Raw genomic sequence first — 26,925 nt, 5'->3', positions numbered from 1 at the left:
GGTTGGCGTGGGCCAGGGCGGGGCCGGCAGGGAGTGTGAAGAGGAGCTCATGGAGGACAGGCCCCCCCTGGGCAGAGCCCCTGTTAGACACACGGGCAGCTAGGCCCTCGCCGGCTGTGCACTTCCTGGGCGGACGCCCGCGGGCCTGCCGGAGCCTCATCCCGCTCCTGCGAGGCGGGCAGGTCCCCTTACGGCCGAGCTGTGGCTCGGGGGAAGCCTAAGGTGAAAGCAGATGCCACGTGGGACGGCCGTCATCCCCCATCAGACCAGCAGGGGCGCACCGTGGGGTGAGCCGACGCGGCCACGGGAACGTGACACGGGACGCCTTTGGGGCCTGTGTGAGCGTTTGGGGAGGGGAGGGGGCTGGTGAGGCTTCCGAGAATCAAGGCCCCAGCCACGGAGGATTCAGGGCCGCCTGGGGGCTGTGGGTGCCTGAGCGCCCCCGTCCGCCCCTGCTAGCTCGCTCCCGAGGTGCCAGCTCCCTCCGGGAACAGACGGGTCCCCGGTCAAGACGGAAAAGACAGAGAAGCCGGGAGTGGGGCCGGAACAGAATGTCCGGGGGCCGCCCAGCCCTGCCCACGGCCACGGCCACGGCCACGGCCACGGCCACTCCGCGGGCCCCCGCCCCTCGAACAGCCCGCCCGGCGCTGGCCCTTACTTGTCCAGCGCTGAGCCCTGGCTCTGATTGCTGGTCAGACGCGAGAAGACGTTGCGATCGTTGCGTGGCCGCGTGGGAGGGGACGAGGGGGGCGTGAACCCCACGTCTGCGGACCTGCCGAGTGGGGACAGAGAGCGGCGTGTCAGGGGCCGCCCCGGCCCGGAGCCCAGCTCTCCACACGGCGTCGGGAGCCATTCTTACGCAGCCCGGCCTCAGACACACGTCGTGGCTGGTGGTTCCCTGCTCCTTAAAACGCACGGGTGCCCTCGCCCCGTGGTCAGCAAACGGCGGCTCACGAGCCACAGGCGGCTCTTTGGCCCCTTGAGTGTGGCTCTTCCACAAAACACCACGGCCTGGGCGAGTCTGTGTTGAAGAAGTGGCGTTAGAAGAAGTTTAAGTTTAAAAAATGTGGCTCTCCAAAGAAATTTCCATCGTTGTGCTGTTGATCTTTGGCTCTGTGGACGAATGAGTTTGCCGACCACGGGCCTAGCCGGTCGCTAAGTGGTTACAGGGTCGACCTCGGAACCAGGAGGTCACGGTTCAATTAAGAGTCAGGGCACAGGCCTGGGTTGCTGGCTCGATCCCCAGTAGGGGGCGTGCAGGAGGCAGCCGATCAGTGATTCTCTCTCATCATGGATGTCTCTCTCTCTCCCTCTCCCTTCCTCTCTGAAATCAATAAAAATCGATTAAAAATAAAAGAAGGGGCTGAAGGACATCCGGGCAATCACGAAGCCACCAGCACGGAACACACACCCACCAACGATTTTAGCTGCGGGCTCGGGCCCTCCCCCCCCCCCCCCCCCCCCGGTTCTAGGTGCTGAGGGGGGTTTGGCGTCCGAGCCCACGCAGGGCCGGGCGGGGGAGGGAGCCTGGGGGCGGGTGGATGGCGTCGTGGGGCCCGGACTAGAACGCGCCCGAGAGGATCCACAGCGTGGACGTCGCCGCTACTCACGCCGCCCGGGCCCCGACGGGCAGCTCACCTGACGGGCTGCCCGCGGTCGTACGACTTCCTTCGGGTCAGGGGGGACGTGTCGGTGGCGCGGGACTGCCGGGGGCTGGAGGAGGGAGACCGGTGAGGCCCGGACAGCCCGGAGAGCCGGCTCGCCGCCCACCCCCCCCCCGCCGCCGCCCCCCCCCGCCCCCGCCGCCGCCGCCTTACAAGGTGCTGCCTCTGGTGGGCAGGCTGACGGTGCGTGAGACCTTGTCGCGGGGGTAGAGGTCGCGCACGGAGAAGCCCACGCCGTCCTCCGTGATCTCCACCAGGGAGGCCAGGGACTTGGTGATGTTCTTGGTGGAGCTGTCCAGCGGGGGCCCCAGGCACTCGGCCGACGCCGCCTTGATCTGGGCCGACAGCGTGGGCTCGCCCTGGGAGGGGAGCACCCGCCGGGTGGACCGCCGTCCCGCAGGGGGGAAGCGCGGACCCGCCGGACACCACCCTGAGCCCGTCTCCCAAGGCTTCTGGCAAACGCCAGGCGGCAGACATGGATCTCCTGCCCTTACGGGGACTGTGCACCCCACACGTGTCCCCCACACGGTGCACAGTTCTCTCTCTCTTTTAAAAAAATATATTTTATTGATTTCTTACAGAGAGGAAGGGAGAGGGAGAGAGAGTTAGAAACATCGATGGGAGAGAAACATCGACCAGCTGCCTCCTGCACAACCCCCACTGGGGATGTGCCCGCAACCAAGGTCCATGCCCTTGACCGGAATCGAACCCGGGACCCCTCAGTCCGCAGGCCGACGCTCTATCCACTGAGCCACACCGGCCAGGGCCAATTCTCTCTTAAGAACACCCGTTTCCTGCCGTGAGGTCACGGTTTGATTCCCGGTCAAGGGCACAGGCCCGGGGTTGCAGGCTCGAGCCCCCGTGTGGGGCGTGCAGGAGGCCGCCGATCCATGATTCCCTCTCATCACGGATGTTTCTCTCTCCCTCTCCCTCCCCCTTCCTCTCTCTCTAAAAAAAAAAAAAAAAAAATCCCGTTTCTTGGTTCAAGCTCCCCCTCCCCCTCCCCGACCAAAGGCCTCACTGCTGCCCCTGCTGGTGGCGGACGGAGCTGCGCGTACAACAACCAGCCACCTGGTGAGTTGGTGGCTTGGGTCTGGGCGGGGGAAGCGGGGGGGGGGGGCCCTGGGCTGTGGTGAGGTCACCAGGCAGTGGCTCAGGCCGCTCCTCCCCTTCCTCTGCACCCCCCTCACGCCCTGCACCCCGCTTCAAAAAGAACAGGCTGCACCCGGTGACACACCTGCACCCGCCCGCCCCCTCCAGTCCCAGGCTAGACCCGGCCCCACAGGAAGCAGCACGGGGTGGGGCTGGGGGGGAGGGGGGAGGGGGGAGGGCAGAGGGCCCCCGCCGGCCTCCCGAGGGGCTCACCTTGAACTTGAAATCGTCGTGGCTGCTGGAGCCTTTCATGGTGAAAGACTGGGAGAAGCTGAGGAAGGAGCAGGGGAAGCTCAGGACCCCGAGAGCCTGGGTACGCCCTGGTGCCCGGGACCCCCATCCGGGCAGGGCCCCGTGGCTCCCCCGCCCCCAGGTCCGCGGGGAGCTGCCTCTCACTGGACGGGGGACTCACCTGCCCTCGGAGAACTCAGAGACCTCCTCGTCGGTGCTGGCGTAGCCGTTCTCTGGGGGGAGGAGGGGTGACGGAGAGGGGGGGTCAGATGGGTGTGGGCAGAGTTCTGGGGAAGCCAGGGTCCCCGGGTCAGAGCCGGGAGCACCCCCCGGAGCCCTGAGGCCCGGGCCGCCCCCCCCCCCCCCCGCCCCGCATACCTTGCTGCACGTTGTAGAGGAGGGCCTGCAGCTCGGGGTGGGCCTCCGCCTTCTCCCGCAGCGCGTCCAGGAGCAGGTGGTTCTGGGAGGAGCCGGCGAGGTCCGTCTGCCGCAGCCGCCCCTCCAGCAGCCGGATCTGGGCCTCCTTCTGGGCCACCTGCAGTCCCTGGGGACGGGGAGCCGGCCCGGGTGACCCTTCCCGGCCTGGGGCCAGGGGCACCCCGTCCCTGCCCTCACGCCACCGGCTCCCAGGGGGACACCCTGGAGGGCCCCCCATCACTCCCAGACGTCACCTGTGCCTGGCTCAGACCTGGGGTGCGCCCACGGGCCCCCTGACTGTCCCCACACAGGACCTCAGGATGGGACTGTCTTTAATGGGTCTTTGGGGGGCTCCATCCCCAGGGTGGGGCGTGCAGGAGGCAGCTGATCCATGATTCTCTCTCAGCATGGGCGTTTCTATCTCTCTCTCCCTTCCTCTCTGAAATCAATAAAAATATATTTTAAAAAAGAATAAGAAGGGGGACGGGTGAGGAGTTGGGGGGTGGGGTGGGGGGCAGAGCTGGACTGCATTCACCCCACGGGGTGCCTGTCCCCGAAGGCCACAGCCCGGGGTGAGGAAGCACATCCTGTGTCCAGCACAAGACACGCCCGGGACCCCGGCTGTCCCGGCATAAACCCTGCTGGCGGGATGTGGTCCGTCCGTCCGTCTGTCCGTCCGCGCTGCCCCACCCAGCACACGTCCACACACTTGTCCTCCGCCTCCAGCGGACTCGAGCCCCGCCCAGCTCCGGAAGGGCCTGGGCCGGGGCGTCAGGTCCCCTTCCACGGAGGCCGGCTGCGTCGGCTCGTTAAAGACACCTCCGAGCGAGCCACAGCCTCGGGGCGTCTGTCGTCAGCCCGTTCCCGGGCTGGGACCGGGGCCGGGCGGGGAGGCGTCGGCGGCTTGCCCGAGCCTGGGAGTGACGTGGCTCCGAGATGCCAGGCGGGGAGGGGGAGGGGGTCCTGTCCGGGAGCCGTGTGGCCGCCCACCTTGTCGATGGACGCCTTGAGGAAGTTGTCCAGCAGGAGGCGGGCTTCGGCCAGGGAGCAGGAGCTGATGACCACCGACGTGTCCGTGGAGTCCAGCTCCTCCTGGGGCCGGAGGCACAGGGCCCGGGTCAGCAGGGCTGCACCCCCCTGCCTGCACCCCGCTCCCTGCACCCACCCTGCACCCCGCCTCCGGCAGCCCCCCTGCACCCACTCCCTGCACCCACTCCCTGCACTCCCCCGCCTGAACCCCGCTCCCTGCACCCACCCTGCACCCCGCCTCCGGCAGCCCCCCTGAACCCACTCCCTGCACCCACTCCCTGCACCCCCCCGCCTGAACCCTGCTCCCTGCACCCACCCTGAACCCCGCTCCCGGCAGCCCCCCTGCACCCCCCCTGCACCCCCTTGCACCCTGCTCCCTGTACCCCGTTCCCTGCACCCCGCTCCCTGCACCCACCCTGTACCCCACCCCCGGCAGCCCCCCTGCACCCACTCCCTGCACCCCCCTGCACCCTGCTCCCTGTACCCCGTTCCCTGCACCCCGCTCCCTGTACCCACCCTGTACCCCACTCCCTGCCCCCGCCCGGCACCTTGGTCTCCTCCAGCTGCACGATGGTGGCCTGGCAGTCGGAGATGCTGTCGTTGATGTAGTCGATGTTGGCCGCCAGCGCCTCCATCTCCTCCGCCAGCTCCTGCAGCCCCTTCTCCTCGGGGCTCTCGGCCTGCAGCCGCTCCCGCCTCCCCCGCAGCGCCTCCTGCAGGAGGAAGAGCTCCTCCCTTTTCTGGGGGGGGCGGGGGGGCCTCAGGGTGCTGTCCAGCCCTGCCCACAGCTCCCCCCCCCCCCCCCGCGTAGCCTCATGGGGACCCCAGCACATCTGCATTCAGGAGCTGCTGTGAGGACCAGGGGGCGGGGGGCAAGGAAAGGTGGGAAGAGCCTGCCTGAGCCGTCAGAGGGACAGCGGGCGGCCCGGCAGCCGGCGTGGCTCAGGGGTTGGGCGTCAACCTGTGAACCAGGAGGTCAAGGTTTGATTCCCAGTCAGGGCCCAGGCCCGGGTTGTGGGCTCCATCCCCAGTAGGGGGCGTGCAGGAGGCAGCCGGTCCATGATTCTCTCTCATCATGGATGTTTCTATCTCCCTCTCCCTCCCCCTTTCTCTCTGAAATCAATTAAAAATATATATATTTTAAAGTGACAGCTGATGGCAGAGGGAGGGAGGAGTGGAGATGGGAGGGAGGGGTGCAGGCAGGAGGGAGGGGTACAGAGGGAGGGAGGGGTGCAGAGGGAGGGAGGGGTGCAGAGGGAGGGAGGGGTGCAGAGGGAGGGAGGGGTACAGAGGGAGGGAGGGGTGCAGAGGGAGGGAGGGGTGCAGAGGGAGGGAGGGGTGCAGGGGGAGGGAGGGGTGGAGATGGGAGGGGGTGGAGATGGGAGGGGGGGAGCTGACGGGGGGGGCGAGGTGCAGAGGGAGGAAGGGGTGCAGAGGGAGGGCGGGGTACAGAGGGAGGGGGGATATAGAGGGAGGGGTGGAGATGGGAGGGGGGGAGCTGACGGGGGGCGGGGGGGGGGCGGGGTGCAGAGGGAGGGAGGGGTGCCGAGGGAGAGAGGGGTGTGCAGGGGGGAGAGGGGAGCTGACGGGGGCGGGTGCGGGGTGCAGAGGGAGGGACGGCGCCCACCTTGATGAGCCGCTCCATGTCGGCCTCCAGGTTGACGAGGGTCATCCTCTGCATGACGATGTCGATGACCCTCCGCTCCAGCGACTGCCACTTGAGCCGCGCGGCCTTGCTGGAGCTCTGGCCGGCGCCCTTCTTCTGGAACTTCTTCCTGGAGCGGGGGGAGCGGGGGGAGCGGGGCTGTGTGGGGCCCGCCGGAGCCGACAGCCACGGCCGCCACGGGGCCCTGCTTCCCCGGGCCGCCTCCCCCGGCCCCCCTCACCTGGCCGGCCGGGCGCCGTGGCCCGTGGACGCGGGGTGGTCCCCCAGGAAGTGGTTGATTTTCCGGTTCCACTGGCGCACGATGGTGGACACAGAGCGGGCCCCCGACTCGGCCTCCGACGAGGTGGTGCTGGCGGACACCTCGGCCCCCGAGTCCAGCATGGGGGGCTTCGGCCCCACGCGCCCCGCCACGCGCTCGGACATGGGCTTGGCCAGGCGCCTCAGCGCAGAGACCTGGGGGCCGCGGAGGAGGGTCCCGGTGAGCAGGGTACACGGCGCCCAGACAATGCCCAGATTGGGGGGGGGGGCAGGGAGGGAGAACATAGGGGCCCCTCCATCCGGGCCGGGGCTTGGGGCTGAGCAAGGGGCCTCTGTTTGCGGTGAAATGAACACCGAAGAGGCTTTTTTTTTTTGTTTTTAAAAGTGGGACCAGAGCCTGCAGCCGGCCCTCCGGCCTCAGCCCAGGTCAGGCCTGTGTCCGAGGGGAAGGAGGGAGCCGGGGCCCAGGCTCCCAGCCCGGGCGGAATCCGAAGGGGGCGGCTTTGCGCGATGGGGGGACACCCCTCACCTCCTGGGTCTTTCTCCTCAGCACCAGTTCCTGCTGTCGCTTCTGGGACTCCAGAGCTCGGATCTGAAACTGCGGGTGGGAGACGGGGTCCCCACTCAGGGCCGGTGGGCCGAGGCCTGGGCCTGGGCAGATCAAAGGGCCCAGAGCTCGGCCTGCCCCCCCCCCCCCAAAGGGCTATTCTGCGGCCTCTGGTCCCCACCCTGGGCCAGGAGGCCTGGCTGGGGGCTCTGCTTGCTGGGGACCTCGGGCAAGCTCCTGCCCCTCTCGGGGCTCAGTCCCTCCCCCCTTAACATGAGGCTGCAGAACCTCAAGGAGGCCCCGCCCATCACCACGCCCTCCTGACAAAAGGCCCCGCCCCTCACCACACCCTCCTGTTCCAGGTCACGCCCATCGCCACGCCCACCTGCTCCAGGCCCCGCCCACCACCCATCTCCGCTCTATTGGCCCCGCCTCTCCAGCTCCCCACTCCCACTCCCCAAGCCTGCAGGGCCCCGGTCTGCGGGAGGGTGGGGTGGGGGGGGCACCCTCACCTCCTGTCGCCGCTGCTCCTTCTTGAGCTGCGCGATCTCCCGGTTCCTCTTGGTCTCCACCAGCCGCCGCCGCTGCTGCTCCTCCCGCATCTGCTTCATCAGGGCCACCTGGATGGGCAGAGGGGGCACCGGGACGGGGTGAGCAGGTGCCCACTCGCTGCAGGGAGTGAGGACGCTGGGCCGGAGGAGGGGGGGCAGCCGGGCGGCCTACCAGGGGGCCCCTGAGGCCCGCCCCCCACTCCTCCGCAGGCGCTGAGCTGCCTCACCTCCTGGGCCACCCACCAGCCCAGCCATGTCCCACCCCGGCCCTCCCTGCCCCCCGCCCCGGTCCCCCTCCCCCAAAGCCGCCGTCCTGGGCCCGGCTGTTCTGGGACCAGCCCAGGCTGCGGGAGGCTAGCGACCCGGTGTGGACGGAGCACTTGCTGCGCTGCTGACGGGGTGGGGTTCGGGGGGGGGGTGGTGGTGGAGAGGGTGAGGGTTAGGGACCAGCCCCCAGGTCCAGGTCAGGGTGCAGGAGGCGAGGGAAGGGCAAGGACTGTTGACCGCGGTGGGTGGGTCCGGAGGCGACACCCCAGCCCGCCGCCGGGCAAACCTTGGCCTTCTTCATCTCCGCCACCTCGGCCTGCAGCTTCTTGAGCTCGCGCTCGTAGCGGGACTGGTTCTTGAGCAGCCGCGCGTGCTCCTTCTGGGCGGCCTGCAGCTTCTGCAGGTCCCGGTGCATCTCCCGCAGCCGCCTCTCGTAGTCCGCCTTGATCTTGTTGGCCTTCTCCTCCGTGTAGCACTCCATGGTGCCTGCGGGCCGCGGGGGAGGGGGGGACCCCAAGAGAGAGGTGGCCGTCAGGGTCTTGTCTGTCCCCCACGGGCCCTGCCGGACCTTGGGGAGGCCACGCCCCTCTCTGCATCGGTGGGTGGGGCTTGAGGAGCAAGAGGAGGCGGGCTGATGGGGCAGGCAGGGCGGGGCCTGCGGAGCTGGGGCTGGGGCTTGGGAACAGGAGGGGCGGGGTCAGCAGAGATGGGGCGGGGCCTTGGAGCAGGAGGGGCGGGGCCTGCAGGGCTGGTGCTGGGGGGGGGACTCAGGAAGCAGGAGAAGCGGGGTTGGCAGAGATGGGGGGGGCATGGGGCGGGGCCTTGGAGCAGGAGGGGCGGGGCCTGCAGGCTGGGGCTGAGGGCGGGTCCCGGGTAGCAGGAGGGGCGGGGCCTGCAGGGCTGGGGCTGAGGGCGGGGCCTTGAAGCAGGAGGGGCGGGGTCAGCAGAGATGGGGCGGGGCCTTGGAGCAGGAGGGGCGGGGCCTGCAGGGCTGGGGCTGAGGGCGGGACCCGGGTAGCAGGAGGGGCGGGGTCAGCAGAGATGGGGCGGGGCCTTGGAGCAGGAGGGGCGGGGCCTGCAGGGCTGCGGGCGGGGCCTCACTGAGGTTCTGCAGCACGCGGTCGCGCTCCAGCTGGGTGTCCCGGATCTTGTTCTGCAGCAGAATCAGCTTCTCCTCGTACTGGTGCTTGAGCGTCTGCAGCCGCCGCTGGCTGTTCTCCAGCTCGTCGATCAGCTTCTGCTTGATCTCGATCTCGCACGTCAGGTCGGCCAGGTCGGCCTGGAAGTTCACCTCTGTGGGCAGAGACGGGCCTGACCCAGGGCGCCAGGGCGGGCCCCAGGGCGCCCTGGCACCGGGGCGAGGAGCCGGCAGGGGGCTGAGGCTGGAGGAAACGACAAATCCCACCGAAGGGCTGGGGGTGCCGGATGGGAAAACACAGTTCTGGAGCAGCCCCCCGAAATGCCAGGCAAGGTGGGGGGTCACGAGGACGGGGAGCCCCCGGCCGCCGTCACCCTCAGCGCAGGGCCCGGCCACAAGCACCCTCCGTGGGTCCGCATCCCTGGGTGCTGCTTGCTGTTCCCCGTTTCCTGTCCCGGGCCCCGGGCCCCGGCCACCCACTCTCTGGAGCAGCCTTTCCGGGGGCCCCCCGCCGGGGCGCACGCCACGCACCCTTGGCCTCGGGGTCCGAGTCCGAGTCCACCAGGCTCTCCTCGCTGCCCGAGTCCTCGTCCTCGTCCTCACGCCCCTCCTCCTCCTCGCAGCCACTCTCATCCGGGTCCTCCTCCTCCTGCGCACCAAGCGCCGTTAGGGGGGGCGGGCGGCCCCTCCCCCACAGCTGGACCCGGCCTCAGGGAGGGGCACCCCGAAGCAGAGGCTGGTCCAGACATCCCCCCGCAGATGGGAAACGGGGGGGGGGGTCCTAGTCGGGCACCTGGTGCCACCTCCGAATCGGATGGAGTTTCCCATCCCCCCGCCAGTGACCCCTGCCCCCCGCAGTGACCCCCCCCCCGTGGGATGAGGGAGGGGACTGAGGGATGGAGATCACCATGGTAACCCAGCAGAGAGAGCAGGAAGCAGACCAAGGGGTGTCTGCCCTGTGCACAAGGAGGTGCTGGCCCCCCACAGCAGGAGTGGGGTGAGTGTGCGGAGGGGCGGGGAGGGGAGGGGAGGGGAGGGGAGGGGAGGGGAGGGCTCGCTCACCTCCTCCACCTCGTTGTCCTCATTCTCATCGGTCTCCTCGCTGTTTTCCGGTTGGAGTTTCGCCCTCTTTTTGAAGGCTTCCTTCTCGGGGCTGCCGGGGAGAGAAGGGCAGGCGGGGTTGGGGGCCAGACCTGCCTGAGCATGGGGGGGGGGGTGGCGGGGGGGGGTTTGGGGGAGAGGCATGTCTTGTCCGGAGGTCACAGGACAGGACCGGGTTCCTGCTCTGCAGAGTCTGGCCGCCCTTCTCGTCCCCCCGGCCCACAGTTACCGGACTGGCTGCCCCCGTCTCCCGGGCGGACAAGAGCCATGGGTGGCTGTGCCCTAAAGGCCGGCCGGCCTGCTCAGAGCCCCAGGTGACCCCGGTGGGACCCCAGGGCGCTCACTCGCCTCTTTCTCCGCTGCCTGACCTCCTTCTTCTTGAGGCGCTCCAGGTCCTGCTTGGCCCGGCGGATCACCTCCGAGGCGTCCTCCATGGAGCTGGCCGGGCTGCCCCCGAGCCCCGGGGCGGCGGGGGACGCCCCCAGGGCGTAGGGGCCCCTCGCCGAGGCCCGGGAGAGGCTGCGACGGAGCGACTCGTTCATGGCCTCGCTTTCCAGCAGCTTTGTCCTGTGGGGGTGGGGGGGGTGAGGGGGCGGGGAGAGGGTGAGCGGGTCGCCCTCGCCTGGCCAAGGCCCCCGGGGGTCCCGGAGTCCCAAGGGTGCCGGGCTCACTGACCGCAGCTCCTCAATCTCCCGGATGTAGGTCTGGATCAGAGCGCCGATGGCCTCGTTGCCGTCACCTGGGGGAATAAGTGACAAAAGCAACATCAAGCCCGGCCGGTGTGGCTCCGTGGTGAGCGCCGGCCTATGACCCAGGAGGTCAGGGTTCGATTCCCGGTCAAGGGCACAGGCCCGGGTTGCAGGCTCGATCCCCAGTGCGGGGCGCGCAGGAGGCAGCCGATCCCTGGTTCTCTCTCTCTCTCTCTCTCTCTAATCAATAAAAAAAATATTTTTTAAAAAAGTTAAAATTGATTGGAAAAAGATGCACGCATGAACCGATCTGTGAGCTCCGGGGCTGGCCTAGCCCGCCCGTCTCCTGGCCGGGGGTGGGGAGGGAGCCCTGGCCCCAGTGCGCCCCGCTGGCCGGGCACCCACTCACCGGCTTTGGCCAGCAGCAGGTTGGCCTCCTGGCTCATGAGGTGGGTGACGCGGCTGTTGATGGCGTCGATGGCCTCCTGCATGGCCTTCACCCGCAGGCGCAGCGCCCCGTTCTCCTTCTGCAGCATGGCGTTCTCCCGGAACAGGTCGCTGTAGCCCTCGCTGCCGTCCTCCCCGATCACCCTCTTGCCCTGGGAGGAGGGGCGGGCGGGGGGTGGGGAGGAGTCAGGTGCCTTAGTCACAGGGAATTGGGTACATCCCCCAGGACACATGTTCCCATCCCACAAGGCCTGCTCCACGTGCTTCAAATTCCACGGGAAAGGACGCCTCCTCCAGGAAGCCCACCCTGACCACCTGGGGAAGGAGGGCCAACTCTCTGCTCTGCCTCCCCCGGCCCCGCCCTGCACACTGGGCGCCTCGTGCGGTCCGGCCCACTATGCTGATGCTGAGTCGAGACGCCTGGCGGCACGGGGGCAGGCCGCGGGCCGGGCGTGCGCTCACCGCCTTGTACTCCATGAGCTCCATCTGCAGGCGTGCGATCTCGGCCCGCAGCGCGCTGATCTGCTGGCTGGTCTTGTCCTGGTTCACCACCACCTTGTTCTTGATGTTCCGGGCCCGGTTGGCGTATTTGAGGGTGTTGAGTGTCTCCATGAAGTCCCGGTCGGAGGGGCTCACGCAGGCGATCATGATGGTCTGGCTGGGTGGCAGGGGGAGGGGGGCGCAGCAGGGGGAAGTGAGGGTTACGGGGCGCAGCCGGCTCCCCAGAAGGGCACGGCCTCAGAGCAGAGCTCCCGCCCACCCCCCTGTCCCCCGTCGCCTGAGGACTGGGCTTCATCGGGCAGAACCTGGGTGGTGGGGACCCGCACCCCCCACAGAGCAGGTGGTGGGTGATGTCGGGGAGACTGTGAGGGGCCAGCGCCAGGGAGACGGCCCTGCGTCTCTTTACTGTTTCCCATCTAGTACCCCGTCTGGGCTCTGTCACCTTTTTATTTTTATTTTTAAAATATATTTTATTGATTTTTTGCAGAGAGGAAGGGAAAGGGAGAGAGAGTTAGAAACATCGATGAGAGAGAAACATCCATCAGCTGCCTCCTGCACACCCCCTACTGGGGATGTGCCTGCAACCAAGGTACATGCCCTTGACCGGAATCGAACCCGGGACCCTTCAGTCCGCAGGCCGACGCTCTATCCACTGAGCCACACCAGTCAGGGCATCTGTCACCTTTTTATTTTTATTTTTAAAATATATTCCTTTATTGATTTCAGAGAGGAAGGGAGAGGGAGAGGGAGAGATAGAAACATCCATGAGGAGAAAGAATCATGGATCGGCTGCCTCCTGCACGCCCCCTACTGGGGATCCAGTCTGCAACCCGGGCCTGTGCCCTGACCGGGACTCGAACCCTGACCTCCTGGCTCACAGGTCGATGCTCCACCCCTGAGCCCTGCGGCCGGGCTGTCACTTCCTTTAGGGAGCATCCCTCTCTGGGTGCAGCAGAGTCCCACCCTCCTGGCCCGAGGTCAGGGGGCATCTCCCGGCACCCGTGTCCCACCCACGGTCCAGCGCGGGGGAGGGGGTCTCCTGGTCCCCGGGGGCCTTCCCCCTCCAACCCTCCCCTCCCATTCTCCAGGAAGTCCCGCCCCCCTGCCCGGTACCTGTTGCCCCCCAGCGAGTCCTGCAGGAGCCGCGTGAGCTTGGAGTCCCGGTAGGGCACGTGCACCGCCTTCTTGCTCTGGTCGCCCAGGGCGCTGATCACGTTGCCCAAGGCCAGCTGCGAGGACAGACCGGGCGCTGGAGGGGCCCCGGGGGGGACGCACAGCCCTGGGCCCCCCCCCCCAACCCGTCCCAGCCGCAGCCGGCGCCTACCAGGCCGCAGTTGATGGAGATGCCCTCCTTGGCCCGCTCGCCCGTGGCCCCCGTCCGCTTCAGCCGCTCGGAGCCCGCCAGGTCCACGAAGTGGAACTTGGCCGTGAGGGTCTCGTACTCCCGGGCGGGCGCCGCGCCCTCGGGAAGCCCGGTCACCGCCGCGTGCACCTGCGGCAGAGGGCAGGGCGGCCGCTGACTCGCCGGCACACGCTGCTCCCGGGCGGGCGGGCGGGCGTGGCTCCCTCCTCCTCCCTCCCTCCGGAGCTGCCCCCACCCCCACCCCCACCCCAGGGCCCGGGGGATCCTCACCGGGTCCGGCTGGGCGCACACGCGCATCTGGCACAGGTGGATGGTGAAGATGGCGTGGGACCGCGAGCTCTGCACGTTCATCTGGGTGCTGGCCGTGGTGCGCGACAGGGCGCCCTGCCTCAGGCACTGGATCAGCTGGGAGGGAGGGAGGGCGGGAGGCGGCGGTGAGGTCCCCCACGGCCACCCCGGCCCGCCCCGACCCCTGACCCCCCGGGCACGGCGCACCTCCTCCTGGGAGTTGATGAGGCGGGACGTGACGCCCGTGGTGTAGATGCCGCCGTTGGCGTCCTCGTGGATCTTGATGTTGGACCTGCGGTGGCGGGCGTCGGGGTCCCGGGTGGCGTCAAAGAGGTCCAGGATCTCCTCGTTGTAGAGCTAAGCAAGGTCGGGGGGCGGGGGCAGGGGGGCGGGGGGAGACAGCGGCTGGGCTCTCCTCTATAGACCAGCTGCTCCATTCTGCAGATGGGGAAACTGAGGCCCCGGGAGGTTCCCTGGCCAGCCCTTGTCCCCTCAGGTTCTGGGTTCCAGGGCCTTTGACCCGGACAGGGGAGGGGGGAAGGGGGCCTGGGCGGGACCCGGGAACCGGGCTTCGGCAGGCCCGGCAGGAGGCCGGGGCCCAGGGCCCAGGGGAACTCAGGTCCTGGGTCCAGATAAAGGCACATCCAGGATTTGGGCACATCCTAGGATGTCGCCGCCGGGGAAAGGTGGGGTGGGGTGCGGTCCCTGATTCGGGAGGGGAGGCAGAGCTCAGTGGGGGCGGTCCCCGAGGGTCCTGGGGATGATGGCGTCACAGCGGGGCAGGGACACGTCTGAGTGCCCTACACGCAGGAGCGAAATGGCCCAGGCGTGTAGGGGGAGCCTGGGGAGACAGACCGTCACGGGAGGGGGCCTGGCCGGGAGCGGTCACCCCACTTCAGAGGGTCTGGGCCTGGGACATGCCTGCGTTTGGAATCGCTAGCAGGGAAGTGTCATCGGGGGTCGGGGGTGGTGGTGGGGGGAAGAGGTGGGGGGGGCCGGAGAGGGGGGAACGGAGCAGAATCCTGCAGCGGGAGGGGCGGCTGCAGGCCTCACACATCCTTAAAGGGACAGAAATACCCACGGGAAGGGGGAGAGGAAACGGAAGGGGGCTGGGTGCCATGGTGTCTGTCTGTCGGGACAGACAGGGCATCCTTTAGCCCCTCCTGGTTCCCCCCTGACGTGGGGTTTTCTAGGATCCGCGTGCGAGGCAGGCGCCTCCCGGAGGCCCTTCCTTCCCGGGGTCAGAGGAGACTCAGGGCGTCAGGAAGGCCCTCGGCCAGAACGGTCAGGGCTGGCGGGGCCGGGAGGCCAGAGGCGGGGCGGGAGCCACGGTTCTCAAGCCCCATCGGACACAGGAAATCCCTTCGTGTGTCCCACCCCGCGGCCTCCCAGCTCTGCTTGGATGCTCCCGGCCGCGGGGAGCTCACCCCCTGAAGACGCCTGCCCGGCTCCCACGCATGGTCTTGCGGCCCCCGAGTCCCCCGCCCGCCCGCCCACCCCGCGAGGCCGCGGTACCTCCAGGAACTGGGCGCTGACTTTGAACTCGGGCCCGGCCACGCCCTGCTCCCGCGCCCGCCGCTGGCGCTCGGCGATGCCGCCGAAGAGGTGCGCGATGGCCCTGGGGATGATGCCCTGCTCCTCCTCCGTGGCCGCCGTGTCGAAGCCGGTGCCCATGGTGAACGTCTTCCCGGCCCCCGTCTGCATCGCCGAGACGCCGGGCGGGGTGAGCCCGGCCTGGTCTCAGAGCCGCACCCCGCGGCAGCCGCCCCGGCTGAGAGCCCGCCCCCCTGTGGCATCCTGGGACCACACGCACTCCTGGTGCCCTCCCTGGTTCTGGGTTCGAGCTCTCGCCCATCGCCGGCCGGTGGGTGAGGCCGGCGTGGCCGCGGGGGGCGCGGGGGGCTCACCTGCCCGTAGGCCAGCACGGTGGCGTTGTAGCCCTCGAAGCAGCCCTCGATGAGCCTGCGCACGCAGGTCGCGTACACGTGCTCCTGCCACGTGTCCAGGTCGAAGACGAAGTCGTAGGTAAAGGCCTTGTCCTTGCCCAGCAGCACCTGGGGCTCCCCCGGCGTGACGGACGTGCAGATGTGGCAGCCCTCGATCTTCTCCTTGGACAGCTGCGGCCGGATCCTGCCGGGAGCGGGGAGCCCTGGTCAGCCCCCCGCCCTGTCTCCCCACTGCACCTCCACTGCCCCAGACCCCCCAGCACCCCCCAAGCTGGAGGAGAAGGAAGGAAGTTTAGGTGCGCTCCCCCCCTCCCCCCCCCCCCCCCCCCCCCCCCCCAGTCCCGGCAAAGGACAGAGGCAGCTTTTGTAAAAGGGCAGTAATAAATAATAAATCCGGCCGGCGCGGCTCAGGGGTGGAGCGTCGACCTAGGAACCAGGAGGTCAGGGTTCGATTGCTGGTCAGGTCACAGGCCCGGGGTTGTGGGCTCCATCCCCAGTGTGGGGCGTGCAGGAGGCAGCCGGTCCGTGATTCTCTCTCATCATGGATGTTTCTCTCTCTCTCTCCCTCTCCCTTCCTCTCTGGAATCAATAAAAACATATTTTAAAAAAAAATAGTCCTAACCGGTTGGCTCAGTGGATAGAGCGTCGGCCTGCGGACTCAAGGGTCCCAGGTTTGATTCCGGTCAAGGGCATGTACCTTGGTTGCAGGCACATCCCCAGTGGGGGGTGTGCAGGAGGCAGCTGATCGATGTTTCTCTCTCATCGATATTTCTGACTCTCTATCCCTCTCCCTTCCTCTCTGTGAAGAATCAATAAAATATATTTAAAAAGTAATAATAATAGCAATCACATGGACACCACCTGACACGGCCGCCGCTAACACGGACGGGGGACTCCGTGGGACGTGTTAGAAGCGTCTCCCGTCAGTGAATCCCTCCCATAAGCCTGACTCGACAGACCAGCCTGGGGTGGCGGGGGCTTCAGTGACGGGGCCAGGCCGAGGAAGGGAACGTGACAGCGCCACCCCCAGGCCTGGCTGACGTGAGCAGGCACTCCTGCTCCCCCGGGGGGGAGCAGGATGGGGATGGGGATGGAGGGACAGGCCTGGCCGCTCCGGGGGCTCGTCCGTTCTGGAGACCAGAGCCTCGCCGAGGCCTGGGGGGCGGGAGCCCCCTCCCCGAGGCAGAGCCTGGTGGACATACTTGGGAAGCAGCTCTGGTTTCTCTCCCGAGGCCGGGTCCGAGGGGGACACCCAGCACGCCCCGCCCCCCCGCAGGATGGAGCAAGGCCGAGTTCGCTGAGGAGGGCGGGACCTCTAGCAGGGACCCCAGGCCAGCCACAGGAGGGGCCCACAGCCCAGATCCTGGCGGGGGTGGGGGTGGGGGGGGGGTGGGGGTTCCCCTACAAAAAAGGAAGAGAAGTGGCATCAGTTTGCGGGGGACGCTTGGCATGGACAGGGCTACCTCCCTCCGGCAGCTGCTTCCCCCCTCCTTCAAGCAGCCGTTGCCATGACGACCTCGCCACGGCAACCAGATGTGAGTCAGTGAGCATGTGCGGAGGGATTGGCAGAAAGCACCTCCCAAATGCCTAAAGCAAAAGGGGGTGGGGGTGGGCGCCAAGGCCCCGGGGCTCCCCGCACAAGCCAGCCCTTCCCTGCCAGCTGGGCCCTCACAATGAGCTGCTTGTCAGGCCCGGCTCCCTAAGCCAACATTTACCCGGAGAGGGAAAGAGAGAGAGGCCGGAGCCGGCACCCACCCGGGGCCCAGGGCGCCCGCCACCGAGCCACCGAGCCACCGAGTCACCGAGCCACCGAGCCAGGGCCTCCCGCCCTCCTGCCCTGCCCCGGGCTGGCCCAGGCCCCGAGCTGTCTCGAGCTGCAGGCCTGAGCTCACCTGAGCCCTTCGGAGCCTGTCCCCTGCTCCTCGCCGTGAGGGGGGAGGGGCTGGCAGGTGCTCGGGGCCCAGTGCTCCCACCGACGGCGGCCTGGGGTTCTTTATATATATATATATTATTGATTGATTGATTTCAGAGAGGGAGGGAGGGGAGCGACAGACAGATAGATGGAAACATCCACGATGAGAGAGAATCACGGATCGGCTGCCTCCTGCACGCCCCCCACTGGGGATGGAGCCTGCAACCCGGGCCTGTGCCCTGACCGGGAATCGAACTCTGACCTCCTGGTTCATAGGTCGACGCTCAACCACGGAGCCACACCAGCCGTGTGTTATCACATCTTAAATGACGCTGCTTTACTGTGTGGACAAGGGCAGGGCTCAGCGAGCCGAGGGGAACGGGGGCGCCGTGAGCACGGAGCCACGGCGACCTGTGCAGGCCGTGGTGCGGGCAGAGGCTCCAGGCAGAGGCTCCGGGCAGGACCCGAGCTCTGGGCCTCGGGACCAAACTCCCCGCCCACGGCGCCCAGGTGTGCCCAGGTGTGCCCAGGTGCACGGGGTCAGGCCTGGGCAGCTCTGCCGGTTGCACCAGCTCCCGCGGACGCCCGCCCTGCCACGTGGGCCGCTTTCGATGGGATTTCTGGATCCGATTCAAACACCATTTAATTACCCCAGGCAGATGGCCATGCTGGCGATTGGAGGAAATCGAATCAGGGCCCCTGGAGGCCGGGTGGTGGGGGTGCAGGGGGTGGCAGAGGCACGGCTGCTGCCCTGCCCATCAGAGCCCATCAGAGCCCGTGGCGAGGCGAACAGCCCTTCACCATCAGCCCCGAGGCCACGGGGAGCCCGCCTGCCGGGAACCGGAGCCGCCCCAGAGGGGACGGTGACGAGGAGACACCGGGATGTGAGGGTCCGGGAGTTGTGGGGCCCCTTGGGCATGCACCCCGGGACCCTCGGTGGGCGCAGCCACCTCCTGTGGGTCCTCTGTGGTCAGAGAGGCCCCACACCGGCCCATTCTCAGCACCAGGGCGCTTTCAGGGTACAGGGGGGAGCCGTGGTCCCCAGAGAGAGGGGAGCAGACACGGCCGTGTGTGTCACCAGCTCCCCGAGCAGCTGACCAGGATGCGGGAGAGCGCGGTCCCAGGCGTGGGACGCGGAGGAGCGGCGGGAGACGGAGGCGGAAGAGAAGCAAGATTCTCCTAAGTCCGGGGTCGGCAACCTCATCCGTCCACAGAGCCAACTATCAACAGGACGACGATGGACATTTCTTTGGAGAGCCACGTTTTTTAAACTTAAACTTCTTCTAACGCCACTTCTTCAACATAGACTCGCCCGGGCCGTGGCGTTTTGTGGAAGAGCCACACTCAAGGGGCCCAAGAGCCGCGTGTGGCTCGCGAGCCGCGGTTTGCCGGCCACGGTCCCAAGCGATGCCCTGAGCGAGGGGTTTCTCAGCCCATTCTCCAGGGAGCGTGGGAACCAGTTCCCGGGGCTCCCACGGCAGCCACGGGCCCGAGGATCCAATTCAGATACCACTTAATTACCGAGAGGCGTGGGCAGATCCAGGGCCAGGGTGAGGAGGGTGAGCACAATTTAAGGTGCATGGAAAACCCAGTGGTTGCCCCGGCCGGTGTGGCTCAGTGGATAGAGCGCCGGCCTGCGGACTGAAGGGTCCCGGGTTCGATTCCAGTCAAGGGCACATGCTCGGGTTGTGGGCTCGATCCCCACTAGGGGGCGTGCAGGAGGCAGCCGACCCATGATTCTCTCTCATCATTGATATTTCTATCTCTCTCTCCCTCTCCCTTCCACTCTGAAATCAACAAAAATATATTAAAAAACAAAACAAAACAAAACTCAGTGGTTCAGTGGCTGAGCGTCGACCTAGGAACCAGGAGGTCAGGAGTTCGATTCCCTGGTCAGGGCACATGCCCGGGTTGCGGGCTCGATCCCGTGTGGGGCGTGCAGGAGGCAGCTGATCCGTGATTCTCTGTCATCAGGGATGTTTCTCTCTCTGTCCCTCTCCCTTTCTCTCTGCAATCGATACAACCACATATCTAAAGAAAACCTCCATCATCAAGGTGAATCCTGATGTAACGCCATGTTGGCGAGCGTCACGTTGGCTCGCGACGGCCCGCGGGTCTGCTCCCGGCCTCGGTCAGTGACGTCCTGGGGACCAGCCGTCCATCTCCCCGCAAGGACTTCCTGGATCTGCCCCTCGGGCATCTTCCCCGAGCCCCACCCCTCGGGGCCCCCATCCTGCCGGGAGGCCGCGAGGCCCGGAACCTCCCGGAACAGAGCGCCGTCTATTCCTCCCCTGGCAGGGGCAGCCCTGCGCGGCGGGAGCGGGCGGGAGAGAGGGCCCGGGCTTTTCAGAGGCCGCACTTGGCACGGCGGCCTCGGGCACCAGCTGCCCCTGCTCGCAGCTGAGCGGGAGCTGGGCGCTGAGGGTGGTGATTTGAAGATTCCCCCCACCCCCTCCCCCCTCAAGAAGTGAGCACGGGCCGGGGGACCAGACCACACTCAGGGCCCACCCCCAGCTCGGAGCCGGAAGACCAGCTGAGCTCAGCGGTTCCTTAGACCTCGGGGAGCCAGGCGGACGGGGCGGGAGGGGAGGACAGAGGAGAGAGGGCGGACAGAGGACAGCGGCGGGAGGAGGCGGCCGGGCACGCGGAGACACTGCCAAGGAGAAACTGGCCCTCGGCAGAGGGTGCCAGGGCCCCCCACCCGGCTCCCCTGCCAGGAGGGGAGGACGGGGCCGGCTCCCCTCACGCCCACCCCATCCTTAGCGACAACACACAGACAGCCCATCATGCCCCCCGCCCCCCCAGGCTCCGGCCGGCGACCTCGGGGTCCTGGGGGTTTGCTCAGCTTCTCCGGTGAAATGCGTTCCCCCCAACCTTTGTCTTCTAACCGACCTGCACCCCCCCCCCCCCGCTTGACCTTGAGCTCCTCCGGGCGCAGGGAACTGCAGGTCACGGCTGTGCTATGACAACGAGGAACCGGGACAACATGGAGGGCGGTCCTCATTCCCAGCCCCTCTCTGTGCGGGTCCCCGAGCCCCGTGCACCTCAGCTTCCTCCACGTCCCCAGGGGCTCACCCTGCCACACCCCGGGTCACTGCACAGATCCTTTCGGTGTAAGGCGGGTGTTTCTGCCCCTCACGTACACACGGGGGTCCGAGAGACGTTACGTAACTGGGTTCAAGGCCACACAGAGTAACAAGGCCTCCTGGGCAGACCACCGGGACTCGCCGTCCGCCCTGACCCAGCCCGGGAGGAGAGCGCCGGCCTGCGGACTGAGGGGTCCTGGGTTCGATTCCGGTCAAGGGCACGTACCTCGGTGGCAGGCTCTCAGCCCTGGTCGGGGGCATGTGGGAGGCAACCCATCGATGCGTCTCTCTCTCATCAGTGTTTCTCTCTCTCTCCCTCTCTCCCTTCCACTCTCTCTAAAAATCAATGGAAAAATACCCTCGGGTGAGAATTAAAAAGAACCCAACACCCGGGCTGGCCTCACCCCTCCGGGAGCCCAATCACCACCCAGGCGCTCAGGAGAAGCCGTGGGGACTTGGGAGCCAGAAGCCCGTCTCTGCTCTTCTCCTGCGGGACCCCGAATGCCTTTTTGAACCCTGGAAGGGAGCCCCAGAGCCCAGCGGGACGGCCCAGGAGGGACGGAGACGGGAGAGGCCCACCCACCGCCCTGGGTGAGCTGCCCCGGCGTCCGAGGGACCGAGCAAAGGTTGCCCCGGCCTCCCCTGCCCTGCCCAGCCCCAGGGCGGCCGATGGACACGCTATCGTGAAGGGGTGTGTGCGTGTGTGCATGTGTGTGCACGTGGCAGGAACATGGAGCGGCCCCGTGACCTCGGGTCTGCCCGGCTCTCTGAGTCACTGAGCTGCACCGTGACCTGCCACGGCCCGGCTCAGAGAGCAGCCGGATCAAAGGGGAGCCGCCCGCCTGGCTGGAGGGATTTAGATAAGCGGGGGGGGGGGGGGGGGGGGGGGGGGGGGGGATAGGGGGGGAGCACTTCCTGCTGCTCACGCCTGCTGGTCCCGGGAGGGGGGGCCGGGGGCTTCTTCCTGGAAATCCTCGTCCCTGAGGGCACTGATCCTGGGGAGCCCGTGCCCCGCTCAGGGGTGCAAGGGAACCCCGGTGAGGATGGCCCCGCAGAAGGCACCTCCCCAGTTCCCCGAGGCTCAAACGCACCCGAAGTCCCGTGAGAATCGAACACCATCCCGGGCGGAACCTGCTGGGGACCCGGCACCCCGGCGGGCGGGCGGGCGGACGGGCGGCCGGAGAAATGGGACCCTGGACCCTCCGAGACCGCCCGCCCGGCTGGTCCTACCAGCAGCGCCTCGGCCCCGGGCGGGGAGCTCGGAGCCAGAACCCAGAACCCGGCTGCTCCTGACCATGAAGGCCTCCTGAGCAGACAGAGCATCCTCCTCCCGCGCACACCGGGCAGCCCGCCAGCCGGGAGGCGGCGGAGGCAGGATCCCGCCCTCCCAGGGGAGTCTGGCGCGCAGACACGGGCTTTAGGCTGACTTAGCCCCGAGGGGGCGTCTTCCCAGAAGCCAGCCCGCTCTCCGACCGGCGTGAGCGGCGACCTGGGAGCCAGGAGGTCCCGGTTCCATTCCTGTGGGTCGGTGGTTGGACATCGACCTATGAACCGGGTCACGGTTCGGTCCCCAGTGAGGAGCGGGCAGGAGGCAGCTGATCAGCGATTCGCGCTCATCATTGATGTCTCTCTCTCCCTCTCCCTCCCTCCCTCTCCGAAATCAAGAAAAATGCATTTTTAAAAATTACAATAATAAATATATTAAAAAGTGAATAATAAAACAGGGTGTGAATCCATCAGGGGGTGCTGGCCCGGTAGCTGCCGGGGTGCAGAGAGGGGAGGGCCATGAGCCCGTGGCACCAGAGGGTCCTGCTGCCCCCCCCTCCCCCACCCCCCGACCTTCTCTTGGCCTCTCGGACCCTCCCCGCCGCTGCCCTCAGAGAAAGGACCCCAGACAAGAAGGCTTTGTCCTGTGGGGTCAAAGGGCATGAGTTGAGGAGGCCCCTGCAGGCCCGGGGAGAGGGGTCTGGGCTCCCCCAGGAAAGCTCTGCGAAGCCTCGGGTGTCAGCTTCAGGGAGCATGGGGTTCAGGGCTGTGACCCCGCTCCCTCCTGGGTGTGTGTGTGGGGGGTCCCTGACCTTCCTCTTTCACCCCAGAGTCCTGCCCAGGGACAGACGGTCCATGGGGGGCGGGGAGCACCTGGGGGAGAGCCTTGTCCATGGCCCCCCAGGGCACCCGGATCTCAGCTGTCCCCCGGGGTGGGGGGAGGGCACCCCCAGAAAGACTGAAACTGTGCAAGGGGAGGAAATGGGCCAGCAGAGCAGGGTGCCAGTCAGAAGCTGGGGAGCAGGCAGGGGTGCGAGGAGGAGCTGAGGGACGGGGGCCAGACCCTGCCCTGAGCCGGACAGACCCCCCGTGACTCCGCCGTGGCCGGGGCCTGGGAAGCACAGCCCGCTCAGGGACCCGCTCAGCGCCCGCCCGGTCTCAGGGCATCTGGCAGGGGTTTCCCATGACCTCCCGGGAGACGGAGCGGCCGCGCCCAGAGCTCAGAGCCCGGAGCGTGACAGCATCAGCATGTGCTGGGGACAGCTCAGGGCACGGGCCCTGGGGACGTCCCTGCGGAGGAATGCGGAGCAACAGGGGCGGGCTGCGTGCTGGCCGCGGGGACGGGGAGCCTCGCCCCCCACACGGGCCCCACGCCACCGTCCGGGGAACCGGACGGAAACCGCACGCCCAGGGGAAAGGAAGCTCCCTTAGCACAAGCGGGAGCCGGGATTTATTCTTTTTTATTTTACTTTTAATATGCTTTTATTGATGTCGGAGAGGAAGGGAGAGACACACGCCCATGATGAGAGAGGATCATGGATGGGCTGCCTCCTGCACGCCCCCCACGGGGGTTCGAACCGTGACCTCCCGGTTCCTAGGTCGATGCTCAACCACGGAGCCAGGCCGGGCCGGGCAGGGCTTATTTCTACACATTTTATGCCCGTCCACGGCCGAGGAGCCATCCGCTGTCCCCATTCTGCGGAGGGTGAAACTGAGGCCCAGCCCCGCCCTGCGCCCGGAGATGGAAGCGTGAGGGTGTCCCCCGGGCCCCGCCCCGGCCGGCCCCGCCCCCCCTCTCGGTGGAGGTTTTGAAAAGCCGACATCCAATGGGGCAGGCTGCCCGGTGGGGGAGGGGACGCGGCTTCCGGGCTGTGGTTACCACAGTCCACTTCCTCGCGATGACATAAGCCCTGTGCCTGCGGAGGGAGGCCCTCCCCACGGGCTCAGGTCTCCGCAGACCAGAGGTGCTGCTGGGGCCGCCTGCCAGGGACACGGGTGGCACGGCGTGGCCCTTACACGCCTGTTTCTGCCTTCCCCGGTCTCTCCGTCCCAAGTCACCGATTCTCTCTTTCTCTCTCTTTAAAAAAAAAATATATATTTGTATTGCTTTCAGAGAGGAAGGGAGCGGGAGAGAGAGAGAAACATCCATGAGAGAATCGTGGATCGGCTGCCTCCTGCACGCCCCCTCCTGGGGGGTCGAGCCGGCCACCCTAGGCATGTGCCCTTGACCGGAATCGAACCCGGGACCCTTCAGTCCCCCAGGCCGACGCTCTATCCACTGAGCCACACGGGCTAGGGCCGTGGTCACCCATGCTCTCGATCCAACATTCAGACGGACAGGGACGATCTCAGAGAAGCGGGAACGAGGGAAATATGGCGGCGGCTGGAGAACCGGGGGACCCTGGGGCCCCCCGACCTCTTCCCGGGCCCTGCTCCACCCTGGAGCGTCCACCTAAGGCCGTGGGGCTGGCCGAGGCACCCCCCGCCGCTCCCCGGCAGCCTGAAGGAAGGAAGCTTAAGGAAAGGGGGCAGAGATAAGGGGAGGGGGTCAGGCCGCACTGAGGGGGCCCCCATGGTGGGCCCCAGAGCCCGGGGGTGGGGGGGGTAGAAGGGTCTTAAATAAACATGCCATGTGATTGCCTTCCTTCCCCAATTTGAACTCTGCAAGCTAGCGGTTCCTAGCAGCTGCCCCCCCCACCACACGCACACTCTCTCCCGCCCTGAGGCAGCCCCCCCCTCCCCCACCAGGGAGAGGCCGGCTCTAGGTCCCTATCCTGCCAGGGGATTAGTGGAGGGAGGGAGGGAGGCCGGGCAGATGCGCGGCTGGCCTGGCCATCTCCTGGTGCCAAGAGGGCAGGGGCTGAGGGACCAGGATGCGGGAGGCGGGGGGGGGGGGGGGTTGGGGTTTGGCTCACACCCAGACCTTCCTTCCCCCTTTCCCACAGCCCAGGTCCTGAAAGTCCCCCTCGGGCTCTGCCCCAGCCCAGGCCTTCTCTGCAGGGACCAGCTGGCAGCGAGTGGCTCTGATCCTGGTCCCTGGAGCCCTGGGCCTGGCACCTCTCAGCTGGGCTCACGCTGCCCCGCACCCTGCACCCCCCATCCCTGGCCCCGGGGCCCAGGAGCTGGACCCTGGGCTCAGTGATGCTCAGAGGCAGTCAGAAAGCAGCCCCGTGACAGACAAGAACGGACGTCCAGCCGGGCCGGCCGCGTGGCTCAGTGGTTGAGCGTCCACCTAGGAACCAGGAGGTCACGGTTCGATTCCCGGTCAGGGCACACGCCCGGGTTGTGGGCTCAGTCCCCAGTAGGGGGCGTGCAGGAGGCAGCCGATCCATGACTCTCTCTCATGGATGTTTCTCTCTCTCTCCCTCTCCCTTCCTCTCTGACATCAATAAAAATATATTAAAAAACAAAAAAGAAGAGACTTCCGAAAGTCAGAGAGAGCGGCACCAGTGACGGGCAAGCCTCGGTGACCCCCAAACCTTGGTCTCCCCGAGTCCATTCCAGCCCCCGACCCGGTCCTTTCGGGGGGCGAGAGGTTCCTGGGGATGTGGGGAGCGGGGGACCCGGAAGCCGAGGAACTCGCCCCGACAGCCGGGCCATCCTCAGCTCCGTGTCCGGCTCTGTGCCCTCCACGGCCGGCTGCCCATTGAGGTCTGCCGTGTGACAGGCGGGCACTCCCGCCGAGGTGGGAGGGCAAAGTGGGCGGGCCCTCGCCTTCCAGGAGCTCTGAAACCTGGGCTCTTCTGATTCTCGAATGGAATCCCCCCCCACCCGTCACCCAATCAGCAGCTCGGGCAAGGAGCGGGCACCCCGTCTCCCTGGGCGGGCTGAGTGGGCAGCAGAGATGAGGCCAGTCGCCTCGAAGAATGGGGTGCGGTGGGCGGGCCCAGGCCCCTTTCTGTGGCAAGCATCCCGGGGACCTCTGGTGGTGGGGGGGAGGGGACCCCAGCTCTCTCTCCCTCAGTCCTCCACACCCGAGGGGCGTTCCACCCCTGGCCGGGCCCCAGGGGGCCCTCTGGCATGGGGAGAGGGCTCTGGCTGGCGCTCTCCTGCAAGATGGAGTCGAAGGCAAAGCCCACCCCCCCAGCCTGGTTCCTGGTGGGTGGGGGCTCTTCTGGGCATGCAGACTCCCCCAATCTGCTGGAGATGCCAGGCTTATGCTTCTCGCTCCTACCCCACCCCACCCACACCTCTCCCTCCCTCCCTCCCCCCTCCCTCCCTCGACCTCCACCGCTTCCTGCTGCAAAGTCAGCCAGCCCACCAGGCACCTGCGGGCTCCCCTTTGTCTGCTGGGCGGGCAGAGCTGTGCCCGGCGACACCCCAGTGCAGCCTGGCACGTGGCAGGCGCGCGGGGGGGGGGACCTCGGTCTCCCAGCCTCGACCCCAGAGCCCCAGCGGTAACCCGCCCCGGCCCCCCTTCTCTCTGGGCTGCAGAGGGCTGGCCAGGGGGCTGGGGACTTGTGTCCTGGGGCAGGAGGGGGGCGCTTTTCCACCGTCTAGGTGACCCCCCTCTCCCTCCCCCCCCCGGGCTCCTGGAATATGGGTCACCTACCCCCCTGGCTCAGAGCCCAGGCGTAGACCCGGACCCCAGACCCCCACCCAGCACACAGGCTGGGCATCCCTCTCCGCCATCCCTGCCTCACGGAGGCTGCACTCTCCCCGCACACAGACCCCCCCTCCCGGAGACAAACCAACGCCAGGGTCCCCCCAACAAAGGGCACGGGGGGGGGGCCTCGAGTTTGCAGCCTTCCCTGCCCTGCACCGCAGCCTCAAAGGTCAGGCTATCCCTTCGGGTCCCAGACGCGCCCTCCGGCCCCTGAGGCTGAACCCCAGAACCCCAGGTACCCCCCTTCCTCTGTCCCCAGCCCCCCTCTCCGCCTGGGCCAGGGCCAGCGGGGTCCCCGCCTCCCCCCGGAGCAGGCACCGTCCGGGCCCCGCACCGATCTTTGTCTGCAGGATCCCGGGCGGGGAGCTGCCGGCCGGGCCGGACCCAGAGCCAGACCCGGTCCGCCCCGGGCGGACGGACGGACGAGGGGACATTTCCCCGCGACCTCCCGCCGCGAGACAGCAGCCCCGTGGGGAGGCGAAGCGGAAACACACAGACGCCCCGCCTGGGCCAGGGCTGGGTGTGAAATACCGGATTTCCTTGTTTATTCGATTTTCGGGTGATGAAGGGCTCCCCAGAGGGGCCCCCCCGAAAGGACCCCCCCGAACAAAGCGCCTTCCAGCAGCCCGCGCGCCGGGTGCCCGCGGGGTCCACGCGGCCCCTCCTCCGGGGGGTGCGGGCTCCGGACCCGGCGGCCCCGCGCGCCCACGCGACACAAAGCCGAGCCCCCCGCGCGCCCCGCCCGGCCGCCGGCCCTACCTGACGGCCACCTTGACGCAGCAGTCCCCCTGGCCCGCCAT

General features: G+C 67.7%; 1 protein-coding gene across 1 annotated transcript in view; it reads right to left on the bottom strand.

Annotated features, from left to right (window-relative positions):
* KIF21B (kinesin family member 21B) overlaps positions 1-26,925 on the bottom strand; it is a 34,831-nt gene extending 7,906 nt beyond the window's left edge. Inside the window, exons 1-27 of the mRNA XM_054713153.1 lie at positions 26,885-26,925; positions 15,217-15,439; positions 14,825-15,007; positions 13,517-13,666; positions 13,292-13,426; positions 12,983-13,150; positions 12,772-12,887; positions 11,620-11,815; positions 11,120-11,309; positions 10,697-10,760; positions 10,370-10,588; positions 9,983-10,073; positions 9,452-9,569; positions 8,884-9,075; positions 8,069-8,268; positions 7,477-7,584; positions 6,947-7,015; positions 6,380-6,612; positions 6,121-6,268; positions 5,042-5,233; positions 4,455-4,556; positions 3,426-3,591; positions 3,229-3,280; positions 3,030-3,087; positions 1,818-2,023; positions 1,639-1,713; positions 659-772 (exon numbers count right to left, since the gene is read on the bottom strand). Of these exons, the coding sequence (XP_054569128.1) occupies positions 659-772; positions 1,639-1,713; positions 1,818-2,023; positions 3,030-3,087; positions 3,229-3,280; positions 3,426-3,591; positions 4,455-4,556; positions 5,042-5,233; positions 6,121-6,268; positions 6,380-6,612; positions 6,947-7,015; positions 7,477-7,584; positions 8,069-8,268; positions 8,884-9,075; positions 9,452-9,569; positions 9,983-10,073; positions 10,370-10,588; positions 10,697-10,760; positions 11,120-11,309; positions 11,620-11,815; positions 12,772-12,887; positions 12,983-13,150; positions 13,292-13,426; positions 13,517-13,666; positions 14,825-15,007; positions 15,217-15,439; positions 26,885-26,925 (3,809 nt within the window). The remainder of the gene's footprint in view (positions 1-658; positions 773-1,638; positions 1,714-1,817; positions 2,024-3,029; positions 3,088-3,228; positions 3,281-3,425; positions 3,592-4,454; positions 4,557-5,041; positions 5,234-6,120; positions 6,269-6,379; positions 6,613-6,946; positions 7,016-7,476; positions 7,585-8,068; positions 8,269-8,883; positions 9,076-9,451; positions 9,570-9,982; positions 10,074-10,369; positions 10,589-10,696; positions 10,761-11,119; positions 11,310-11,619; positions 11,816-12,771; positions 12,888-12,982; positions 13,151-13,291; positions 13,427-13,516; positions 13,667-14,824; positions 15,008-15,216; positions 15,440-26,884) is intronic.

This window comes from Eptesicus fuscus, chromosome 24 (assembly GCF_027574615.1).
Source record: "Eptesicus fuscus isolate TK198812 chromosome 24, DD_ASM_mEF_20220401, whole genome shotgun sequence".
Taxonomy (NCBI): domain Eukaryota; kingdom Metazoa; phylum Chordata; class Mammalia; order Chiroptera; family Vespertilionidae; genus Eptesicus; species Eptesicus fuscus.
Note: the sequence above shows the minus strand (reverse complement) of the source record. Positions and strands in the feature narration are given on the sequence as shown.